The sequence below is a fragment of the Conger conger genome, chromosome 2 (genome assembly GCF_963514075.1).
Source record: "Conger conger chromosome 2, fConCon1.1, whole genome shotgun sequence".
Classification (NCBI taxonomy): domain Eukaryota; kingdom Metazoa; phylum Chordata; class Actinopteri; order Anguilliformes; family Congridae; genus Conger; species Conger conger.
In genome coordinates, this window is record NC_083761.1 from 79,869,900 (window position 1) to 79,881,827 (window position 11,928).

The window sequence follows — 11,928 nt, forward strand, 5'->3', positions numbered from 1 at the left end:
CGACTGCCAGACGACTGCTCTTACTGCCTGAGCCATGTCGCCCAGGATAAGCTAAAGGCAGAAGTCAACAGATGGCAATGTCATACCAGGTATCAATCAGAATATAGCACTGGAGAGTATGGTCAGGACACATAACAATCAAACTAGACAAACAGAGGTAACAAGAGGGAAATGGCGATCAGGTGTGAGTAAATAATCAGGAAGTGAAACACTGGTGAAACAAATGAATGGGAGTGAACTGAACTGACAGACTACGGTGTGCACAGAGGGTAACAAAACACGGAAACACTAGACACTTAGACAAAACACTAGACAACGAAAAACACAGAGCCTGTCACCATTCAGATGAACAATGGTGAAATTGTTTATAAATTTCATTGCAGATCAAGCATGAACCATGATTCAGCGACTGCATTTCTTATTTCCCTCCTTTAATGTTTTCAGAAACATATTGTAGTAAACTGTTTAGAAAGAGAAAAGTCCCCATATTGTTATGTTTTGCCAAAACCAATTAATGCAGTCGACCCAATCAGGTGCCGACAGTATTCTACAGTAGTCTAACCTCTTTGTTCTTGTTGATCCCATTGGCCATCTATCCGTGCCCAAACCCACATACAGTCCTGCCCATAAACCAGACAGCTTTGAGGTTCGTTTTCTGGACACACCTACATGGCATTTTTGGGGCATCAATTATGCCATTTCACAGTTCTCATTCACGTGCGCTCACTTACGAGGAGGCAAGGATTCATTGTGTTTGCATTACGATAAGGAAGTTTTCCCCTTGTTGTGCACTTTCACTTCAGGTGATGACAATATACCAGGCTTTGCAAGAGGATGATGAAGCAGATTGCACTGATTTTAACCTGGAGGTTAAGCTAGAAAAGCAGACAACAGGTACAGTAGGGCACTGAAGGAAAACTGTCCTGCATTTTAACAAAATAAACTAAATGAACCATGAGAAAATATATTGGTCATTGCAGGATGACAGAAATGGCACAGTTCAGTGAGTTTGTTTTCTTGTTTTTTTTTCAGTTACCTACCCATTAGCACAAGAGACGTACATGCTCAGAATTAACATGATGTGAGTGGAACTGAAATTGCAACAAACTTGCTGTGTAACGAAGCTGTGTAAATCTGTACAACGTCATCATCTGCTCAGCGTTACCAGTGCTGCAGTTTTCTTGCCCAATCAGGCTTCTTTTAAGATGAAATGGCGGTGAAGTTTTGCAAATCTACCACAGGGGAGTCAAACAAACCTTCTTGTCTCCCAAATGACTAGCTTTTTATTTAAAAATATATGTTTTGCGAGGTAAATATATGACAAATCTTGAGAAACATCTCATTTTAGATCCTAAGGAACAGTAACTGAAAGTTTGGCACCTGTATGGGAACGTGCCACCAGAATCACTCACAATCTCAGGAAATAATAAAAATGGTTGTACTTTTTCTTACATTTTATACAGTTTTATACAGAGGATCAAAATAACGCTGCACAACACATTTGTATGCCAAGTTGGTACAGGATGTCACATAGCATTACCGTAAATCCTCAAATTGTGTCCGGGGTCTTTTATTTACTTAGGCTGCACAAAGCACAGGCCTTTATTTGGGGCAGGCTTGTATTCGAGACAGGCCTTTATTTCTTATTAGGCTTCTGTTGTAGAATTTTATTCTTAGAAATAAAGTAAAAGGCTACACTTAAAGTGGGCCAACACTGTTCAACACTTCCTGTAACTGTTCAGAAATCAATCGGTGTAGGCTAATCAGGAACACCGTTTGGTAAGTCATAGTGTGTCTTAACAAACTTAGTTTATTGCAAATATTCTCAAACATAATAAATCACATGCAAGTCCAGAATCCATAAAATAACAACTTGCCAGACACGACTTCATGAATAATAACAAATTAGCGGAGATAACAGCAAGTTAAGGATCTTTTTTTCCTAAAGTTTTTAAAGTTTTATTGTGAGACATGCGTTTCGTTTGGAGCAGCATACCAAACACTGACTTGGGTCAAATTGTCAACCAAATTCACAGTTAATTGCATAGGCCTGTCTTGTAATACCAAGATCACAATTACTCAATGCAAAAGGATCTATTTCTCCTTTCCAGCCTTTTAACTTAATTTGATCAAATAATGAATAGGACAAATTCTACCTTAATAACATTGTAGACCTGGGGCTTGTTCCACAAAGCAGGATTACTGAGTTAGCCAGATATATACAGAGTAAAACCCGGACCCTGCCCAAATCTGGAACACAGACTACAGTAAAAATAGCTGTTCTGGGTTTTATGGTTATGAAATGGGTGTGTGGGGGTTGGACCCAAAATACACGACTCAGACAACAAAGATGTGAATAAAGTCTTGTCAGGGCTTTATTAAGGGATTGTCCAATGAGCCTAGTCGAAAAACAAGCAAAGTTCATGCACGTATAATCCAGCCAAAACCAAAGCACAGTATCGAGGGAGCAGGCAGTATCGAAATCGGTACACCATGCAAAAAGTCCAGTAACCAGGAAAGCTGTCAGCGGGGCAGTAGTGCAGACGGACGGCAGGCAGGCTCGGAGTCGAAAACGGTGCGAGAGTCAAGACCGAAGTCTGCTCCGTGGGGCAAAAGCACAAAGACAACAGGCAAGAGTTAGTGGTACAGGCAGGCGATGGTCAATAAACAGGCTTGGATCTTAACGGGTAGACAATGGCTTGGAAACCCGCTCAAAAGTGCACTGAAAAACAGGAGGCAGCAATTTCACAAAGACATGGCATGAACACTGAGCTTATATGCAGGTGTAGACAGGTGCAGACAATTAGCTTGAGAGCAGCATGTGAATTGAAATCAGGTGTGGAGGATTGACAAGATAACAAGATAATTAGTAATAAACCTATCCTTCCCTTGCATTAGTAAATTAGTAAACGACATGCACAAGAAATGTAAGGTAAACATGAACACATGGTTAGAATGTTAGTATTACCCAATCCTGATTTAGCGTTAGTAGATTAGTGAGTAGACACGGGAAAATGAAACAATTAGAGAAGCATGAGCAACTGCAAGGGAGAGAGAGAAAGCATGAATGCAACGTTTGCAGAAAGACACAAAAAAGTGTATGCTAATCAATGAACGGAACAACATAACCTGAAACAAACATAAATCACAAGTGACATGAATAAACTATATAACGTGACATGGCAAGACTAGAAAATACATTGTAATAACTAAGACAATAACTAAACATGAAACATGACATGACAAGCATGAAACGTGACAGGTTATCTGCCAAACTCAGTAATCCTGCTTTATGGAACAGGCCCCTGGTCTAAAATTTCAAGTATGATGATCAGTTACAACTTGAAATGTTATCTTCCCAAATCTGAGATACTCAGCAACTTACCTGCTACATCCTCCGAGATGATCTGCCCTCTGTCACCCCCCTTGGCTAATGCCAGTGCTAGCTAAGCAACTATGTTTGAATTAGCTAGCTATCGTATACTGCTTATTTTGCGTATACTGATCTGACTGATCTGACCGATTTTAGATTGAATTAACAGCTTGTTGAACTGAAGTGAATGTTGTTTAACTTTCCAAAATAATTGGGAAAGCTCAAAAGGAATTTAAGGGGACAACCTTGCTGAATATTGCTACTGAGTGTTCAACCCAGAGCAGGTTTCAGCACTCTAAGGTTATTGTCTGTTTCCAAGGTACAAGTCCTTCAAAAGGGACTCCACCATGTCTATTCTGGATATCAGCATGCCCACAGGCTTTACTGCAGATGAGGCAGAGCTTAAACTGGTAAGGAAATATACTGGGTCCATCACTCTAGACCAGGGGTGTCAAACTGAATACCCAGGGGGCCGCAGTGTCTGCAGGTTTTTGTGGTTTCCTTTCGATCAGTTTCAATTAAGGCCAATTAAGGCCTTGAGAACAAGGCGTGTGGATACTTTAACCAATCAACGACTTGAATGAACCCAGAACACCCCAAAAACCAGCAGACACTACGGCCCAGGACTAGAGTTTGACACCTGTGCTCTAGACAGTTGTGTCAATGCATTTTTTTAAACCACTGGGAAAAAATAGTCCCAGTTGTGTCACCTCAGTCATCCTCAAGCCACCACGATGATTTTGGTTTATTTGCACTGTTGTTTTGCATGGTTTTGTTTAGGTTAATGTACTGACTACATCATCCTTCACCTGGTCCAACTGGCACTCTGACTGAATGATGACTTTTTTTTACATGTCAATATCCTGTCTTCTGTTTACTGTGACAGTTAACCTCAGGAATGGACCAGTACATCAAGAAGATTGAGATGGACACAAAGCTTTCAGAGAAGGGCTCCATTATTTTATACCTGAATAAGGTGTGCAAATGTATTCCTCCGGTTTTGATGCATGAAAAAAGCATGAGCATATTGTCCTGAGGGCCTGAGTCACTCTTCTCTCTGTGCCCTGTCATGATCTGTTTTGTGAGTTTATTTCATTGTTTATTATACTTTATTTTTGTAATTCATTATTTTTCGTATTTATGTTTCATGGTAAACGTATGATGGTGCAGTGGGTAGCACTGCCGCCTCACAGCAAGGAGGTCCTGGGTTTGAATCCCCGTCGGCCGGGGCCTCTCTGTGCGGAGTTTGCATGTTCTCCCCGTGTCTGTGTGGGTTTCCTCCGGGTACTCCGGTTTCCTCCCACAGTCCAAAGACAGGTTAGGCTGATTGGAGAGTCTAAATTGCCCGTAGGTATGAGTGTGTGAGTGAATGGTGTGTGTGCCCTGCGATAGACTGGCGACCTGTCCAGGGTGTATTCCTGCCTTTCGCCCAATGTATGCTGGGATAGGCTCCAGCCTCCCTGTGACCCTGATCAGGATAAGCGGGTTCAGATAATGGATGGATGGATGGATGGGTAAACGTATGTCTTAGTATTGCCTGTGACTCTCTGCCTCACCATGTGCTCTTGTTTTCCTTGTCCTGACCCGGCCCTCACCTGCCTCTGTCTGCCACTCCCCTCAGTTAATTTACATACTCATTGTCCTGATTGGTTCCCCCTGTTCCTTGTTTTCTTCTGCCTTTTAGTTGCCTCCTCTGGGTATTTAAGCTCCCCTTTGTTTGGTTGTCTTTGTCAGATTGTGCCAGTATCTGCCTGTAAGGCTGGTGAGAAACGCTGTCTAATTCCTCTCCTCTCCTCTCCTCTCCTCTCCTCTCCTCTCCTCTCCTCTCCTCTCCTCTAATAACTTTTGTTCCTCGTTAATGGTATTTTTTGCTGGTTTTTTGAGTTCTGATTTTTTTTGAGAATATTTTTGTTCCACGTTCCCTGTAACTTCTGAGCTTTGGATTTTTTTTGTTTTACTTTTTATTCCGGTGGTTGGCCTGTGTGCCTTGTCTATTTTTGAGGACCTAATAAACCCTGTTTTTGCGCTCCATTTCTGGTCTGCACTTGGGTCCTTTACCGGCATCCACATAACATGCCCTCCCTTTCTCTCTCCTTCATCAGGTTTCCCACAGGCTGTCTGACCGAATTGCCTTCAAGATACATAAGATAAACAATGTGGGTCTGCTTCAGCCAGCTGCTGTTACCTTGTACGAGTATAACTCTAAGGGTGAGTTCGGATCTCCCTTCCTTGTAACAGTGTATGGTGCTGTATGAAGAAAAAGCACACGCAGTTCTGCCCATATCTTACATCAGCACTTGAAACAATTTCCGTTGTAGAAAGCCACTGCACTAAGTTTTATCACCCGGAGAAGAAGGACGGGGCGCTGAAGAGGATCTGCCGGGAGGACGTGTGTCGCTGTGCAGAAGGTAGTGTGCGCATCATCTCATCAGGCAGGAAGTGATGTCACAGACTAGGCCAATCATTCACATTCTCTTCTGCTCACAGAACACTGCAGATACGAGAAGAAGGATGAACCCCGCGCCATTACTGCCTGTTCATCTGACATGGATTACGGTATGGTCACCGGCAAGAGCAAAATCTGTAGTGAATTTTTATTCACAAATGTGCATTTGGCCTGCGTGATGTATAGAGGAGAGAATGGTGCAGTGTTTTTTTTTCCCCATGTGCTTGTTTTTAGATTATGGCCTTTGACAGTATAATTTTATTTGGCAAACTTGTTCATAATCCACACAATATTAGAGTGTTATTAAGTGGCCTGGTCCTGTTGACCTCACCGTAGGAATTCAGCCTGTGGTAATTTCCTTTGGCAAAAACCATGTCAAGGCTGTTTTCTATGCATATAAATCTAGGGTGTCATGGTGTGTCTACCCCTGGAATGTTTAACTGCCTCTGAAGAGACACCAGAACACAAAGCTATTTATAGAGTCAGGGCCAGCCTGGAAACATAACATAAGGATAATGGTTTCTTTTTTGATTCATTTTATTTTCCAGCTGGTGTTTGAGTCTTTTGCACTGGTGATATGTTCATCATGGATTTTAATGCGCTTTGATGAGTCCGTTTGCGAATTGAATGACTTGTCGGTAGGCTGACTGTCATAATTATTACATTAATTAATGAGAACCGCAAGATCCAAGGAGGAATCTGTGAGTACAGCAGCAAACCAATGAGATTACCTGCATTTATTATGCTTCTCCTGTTCTTTACAGACTCTCTGTGATCCATCATCTAGCATTTTATATTTAATCCCTTTTTGGAATGTCTGTTGATTTTTTTGGACCGTAGGAATGACATGATTTGGTTTGGTATCTTCTTTCATGAATTTATTTTGTGACTGTAGCTTGTCTATCTGTAACTTTCATTTAATTTAATTCGTTAATCTCCTTCATCTCGAGATTATAGCTGCAACTTTTTAATAAAGATATCAGGGAATGGTTATAAGCTGCTGTGAAATAAATCCAGCACTGTACTCAGATTATGGATTCCAAAACAAGGAATTGAGCCCAAAACAAACCATGAAGACTGATGAATGAGACTGACATTAGGCATTCGCATAGTAGTACACATAGATAGAAACAATGTCACCAATGGGTGACAAATGACCTGTTCAGGCAAATGTGTAATGCCAAAAAAATAAAATAAAATTTGCTAGAGCTTGCTCAAAAACTAGGATAAACAACAATTTGGAAGGCCAAAAGCCAAGAGCTTTGGCAGCAGGTGTAATTCATATCCAGTGAGCAGCAGTTCTGTGGGCAGAAACCCCTTGTTAATGAGAGACATCAGAGGAGAATGGCCAGACTGGTGAAAGCTGACAGGAAGGTGGCAGTAACGCAAACAACCACACATTACAACAGTGGTATGCAGAAGAGCATCTCTGAACACATAATGCATCAAACCTCTGAGTGGAGAGGCTGAAGCAGCAGAAGTCTAAAAAATAAGTCTAATAAAAAAGGGCGGCCTGTAGCGTAGTGGTTAAGGTACGTGACTGGGACACGCAAGGTCAGTGGTTCAATCCTGCATTGCTCTCACTTGGTCTAATCAACTATACATTGCTCTGGATAGTCTGCCAAATGCCATTAATGTAATAAATACCTAATAAAGTGCTTACTGAGTGTATAAATGCAGACCATTTACATAAATCTATTTTACTGTTGGATATTTGAGGAGTTTAAACTGTTGATGCCATAGGTGTTCGGCGCTCATTAAACAAGGGTGAATTGAGCTATTAAAACTGCTGGATTTGAACATTTTAATGATAAATAATCCTCACATCCGCCGCGTGAATTTGACTTAAGTGCTGCGTATGCCAACCATGTTAATGCTCTGCAGTGTATAAGGCCAAAGTGATGGAGGCGCACCGGACTCTCACCCATGACCGCTTCACTCTTCTGGTAATGACAACCATCAAAGAAGGTAAAGCCTGACTGTGATCAGCCTCCTCCATAAAAAAATATCTCTGATAATAAAAATATTATCATGAATCTACTCTACTCTGTGATAAGTCCTGCCTCAGCAGGCTGTGTTGTTGTTTTTTTTTTTTGTGCTGATGTAGTCAATTAGCCACCAGCTCTGTACTCTTAAGATTTTTGTGGGTGCACTTCGATTTGGTCTTAAGCCTAAGTTTGCGTTATTGCCAGAGAAAGAGCTTACCATAATAGCTTGTTTCAGCTGGTTTTATGCCTCTCATTCTGCAGGCACAGACTCTGCTGTGGAGGGGAAGAACCGAACCTATTTAGCCCACATCGAATGCAGAGGGCCAATAGATCTAATCGAAGGAAGGACCTATCTGATCATGGGACCGTTTTCAAGTCTTGCATACCAGGACAGGGGAGCCGTGGGGCCCCACGGGTCCACATTGACACCCAGGTCAGTAACACGTGCATTCCGTCATTTCATGAGACCCCCTGGTGGTTCTTCAGGCAGTTCTAACCAAAACACGGGGCAGCAATCATATAACGTACAATCATTGTACACAATTTGTTTTGCTTTGTCTGAACAACAGTTCGTACTGAGTCGTTCAGTGCCGAGAGCCTGTGTTATGAACTTCCCTTGATTGTGTTTAATCAGATGAGATACTGCTGCCTCTCGTGGCGATTTCTCCTGACTCACTCGGTATTACCTTGAGAGGGTGCTCCTGTGATTAGAGGACCACGAGCCGGGGGCATTGTCTTCACCTACGAAAATGCCAACACGGACCCCGCTGGTGACTGCACCAATGCACCATGCAAAGTTGATTCCGGAAAAAAAAAAATGGCCGTTCATGTAGTGGGGAAAGGTTTTTTTGTTATTTTATGTTAAATATGCTTCCTGCATTATTGCACTGAATGGCTGATTTAGAAAAAATATAACAAGTGGAAATTGAACAAACGAAAGGGACTTTTGCAGAGGTACTGTGCATTATGGTGTGTAGGGCGGCCTGTAGCGTAGTGGTTAAGGTACATGGGGTTGCAAGGTCGGTGGTTCGATCCCCGGTGTAGCCACAATAAGATCCGCACAGTCGTTGGGCCCTTGAGCAAGGCCCTTAACCCTGCATTGCTCCAGCAATCAACTGCAAGTCGCTTTGGATAAAAGGTATCAGCCAAACGACAGGTAATGTGTGTTAATGTATGTGTCTATGCCCCCCCCCCCCAAGCTCAGGAGGTAAGAGCGGTTGTCTGGCAGTCAAAATGTTTGCCGGTTTGATCGATCATGTGTCGGGCGTGTCGCAGCGTCTCTGAGCAAGACACCTAGCCCCACCAATTGCTCCCGACGAGCTAGTCGGTGGCTTGTGTGACATGGCTCAGGCAGTAAGAGCAGTCGTCTGGCAGTCGGAGGGTTGCCGGTTCGATCCCCCGCCCGGGCTGTTTCGAAGTGTCTCTGAGCAAGACACCCGTCGGTGTGTGAGTGTGTGAGTGAGTGTATGAATGGGTGAATGGAGAAGCATCAATTGTACAGTGCTTTGGATAAAGGTGCTATATAAATGCCTGCCATTTACCATTTGTGTGGTGGCTGCCTATCGCCGTTGGTGTGTGAATGCGTGAACTGGTGAATGGGAATGCTGTGGATAAAAGTGCTAGTTAAATGGTTGGCATTTATATAGCGCCTTTATCTGTATATTTATATAGCGCTGTACAATTGATGCTTCTCATTCACCCATTCATACACCGACGGCAATTGGTTGCCATGCAAGGCGCCGACCAGCTCATGAGGAGCATTTGGGGGTTAGGTGTCTTGCTCAGGGGCACTTCGACACAACCCGGGCGGGGGATCGAACCGGCAACCATCCGACTGCCAGATGACTGCTCTTACTGCCTGAGCCATGTCGCCCCACAGATAAATACTGTTTTACCATGTGTGTGTGTGCATTACGGTGTGTTAACGTGTGTGCGTATACATGTCCTCACTGTAGTGTCCCTCCGTGCAGGGTGGATTACATATTGAGTGGACACACCTATATTGAGTACTGGCCCACAGACTCGGAGTGCCAAGAGGAAAAATTCCTGACGACCTGTAAAGACATCGTGGAGGCCACAGAGAATGTCCGCACAAACGGATGCACCGCCTAAACTTGTGTGCGCCTCAAATACGCACATATCTTTAAAACTGCTTTGCTTTTGCCCCACTGCATTTTTGTCAAACTGCTTGAGTAAATTTGAATAAACATGTAGTCTGCTTTAGGTGAATACCTGTGTGTGTTTCTTTAAACTAAGTTGCTGCTAGTAAGGGCAATCTGCCCTCTGGTCGAATAGAAAGCTGTGAGGCCCTAGAAATGGTGAATATGGTGGGAGACAAATGTTGGAAAATCTGGGGTGGGCAAGAAACCAGTTGTGGACCAGAGCAGCCTGGTGGAAGCTAACGTTGTCCCTGATGATAACAAACATGGGCTGCTCCATTATACCCATCTGTGCTGGTGGAATCATAATGTTGTGGAGGGTGCCAAAAAGGTGATCAGATGGGCAGTATTGTAGGGGCCAAGGTTGGCATGGTCTTGGAGAACTCTTACCCCTCGTCCCAGCACTTATCCTTCCTCTTCCTCTCAGAGCAGCATTGGCATACGTTGCCCACTGTAAGACCCCCACTAACCCAATGACGAAGTTAGCTGTGTAGGGCGAAGGTATCTGCGTGTGTCCTTCAGGTGCTGTTAGGGAAGAGGCTGTAAACCAGGCGCGGTTGTTAAGGTTTATGGTACCGTCCCAAAGGGAAGGCAACTTTACCCACTCACTAGTAAAAGGTCAGGGGCTCACAGTCAGTCAGCCTTACACCACCAATACAGGAGAGCATACGTATCTGTGTCCCTTTTCATCAAGTGTAAATTGTGATTGAAACTCTACCGCCCCCTGGAGGTGAACACGATCCATGAAGTCAAAACACTGTCAAAAGTATAACTTTTATATTAAAGAAAAGTGTTTTTCCTTTGAATTGTACTTTGCACCTTTGGGATATACTTTAGACAATCTTTGGTCTAGGTATCATCGAAATTCATTTTTAATTCAAAAATGAAAAAACGGTAAATCTGGGGGGGGGGGGGGGGTGAAATTTGAAGAACAGTGGACAGACGGCGGGGGTGAAGCGGAAGTGAGGTGTAAATAAGTCTATGCAACGTGTTGCTATGGAGAAAGATATATTTTAGTTTCGTATCATTTATAAACACTTGGCTATGTGGAAGCTCAGCCAGAAACTCGTTCCGGCTACCTCAAATACCCAGCAGAGGTCACCTGCTATAGGCTACCCACTGCTAGACCGGTGGGTGCGAGGCATGGTGAAATTTGTAAATTAATGAATTCATTAATGAATCTGTTTAGGGCTAGGCCTATTAAGTAGGCCTACAACAATGATTTTTAAACAATTTTGTAACATTCAAAGTAATCACCTGTTATTATTGAAATAATTAAATTAGTTGTTTTAAAGTGATTTTGAACGTGTTTATTCTGAAACAATTTTGCCGAGTCAACAATGCAATTGCTCCATCTTTTTAATTATTTTTAATGATGAACGATGCTGATCAGTGTTCTTCAAGAAACTACTTACATAGGCTAACACAAGCAAATACCACATTTAATTAGCGTCATTTTCAAAAACATTTAGTTCATACAACATGACATGACAAAGATATTAAAATAATGTAAATTAAACATGACATGCCAAAGAAGGCGTTTAGCTAGATGGCGTAGCCACAAACCGTATCACTAACCGTATAAAAAAATGTTAAAATCATAAAATCCTGTGCAGAGCTTTCCCGGCATATACGGTGTGGAAAGGGTGTATTAACACACTGCACAGTGCAGTCTGCATTTCACATGGGCTGAGGACACTTGCGCAATGAAAAACAAAAAGTGGTTTCTGGGAAATGTGTCAGCATACGGGAATTGAGATGGGCACCCTTCCTACAGCACACGCACACACACACACACACATATACTGGAACAGTCTGGTGCAAGCAATGCAAATAAACAAGTTGGGCACACAGAAGCACTTGTTCACGCCTATTGTAACTCCAGCACATTTTCTCTCCGCACATAGTCCTAATGCCTCACGTTAAATTTACTTTCTTACGTGATGTGAGATTCCCTGGTTA

The 11,928-nt window shown here is 42.8% G+C and overlaps 1 protein-coding gene across 1 annotated transcript in view; it reads left to right on the forward strand.

The window, feature by feature from the left end:
* LOC133111318 (complement C3-like) overlaps positions 1 to 10,036 on the forward strand; it is a 46,986-nt gene extending 36,950 nt beyond the window's left edge. Inside the window, exons 32-41 of the mRNA XM_061221534.1 lie at positions 804 to 894; positions 1,033 to 1,081; positions 3,693 to 3,783; positions 4,260 to 4,349; positions 5,476 to 5,581; positions 5,692 to 5,781; positions 5,861 to 5,929; positions 7,704 to 7,787; positions 8,069 to 8,240; positions 9,778 to 10,036. Coding sequence (XP_061077518.1) covers positions 804 to 894; positions 1,033 to 1,081; positions 3,693 to 3,783; positions 4,260 to 4,349; positions 5,476 to 5,581; positions 5,692 to 5,781; positions 5,861 to 5,929; positions 7,704 to 7,787; positions 8,069 to 8,240; positions 9,778 to 9,919 — 984 coding nt within the window. The 3' untranslated portion in view covers positions 9,920 to 10,036. The remainder of the gene's footprint in view (positions 1 to 803; positions 895 to 1,032; positions 1,082 to 3,692; positions 3,784 to 4,259; positions 4,350 to 5,475; positions 5,582 to 5,691; positions 5,782 to 5,860; positions 5,930 to 7,703; positions 7,788 to 8,068; positions 8,241 to 9,777) is intronic.
* The last annotated feature ends 1,892 nt before the right edge of the window (positions 10,037 to 11,928 follow it).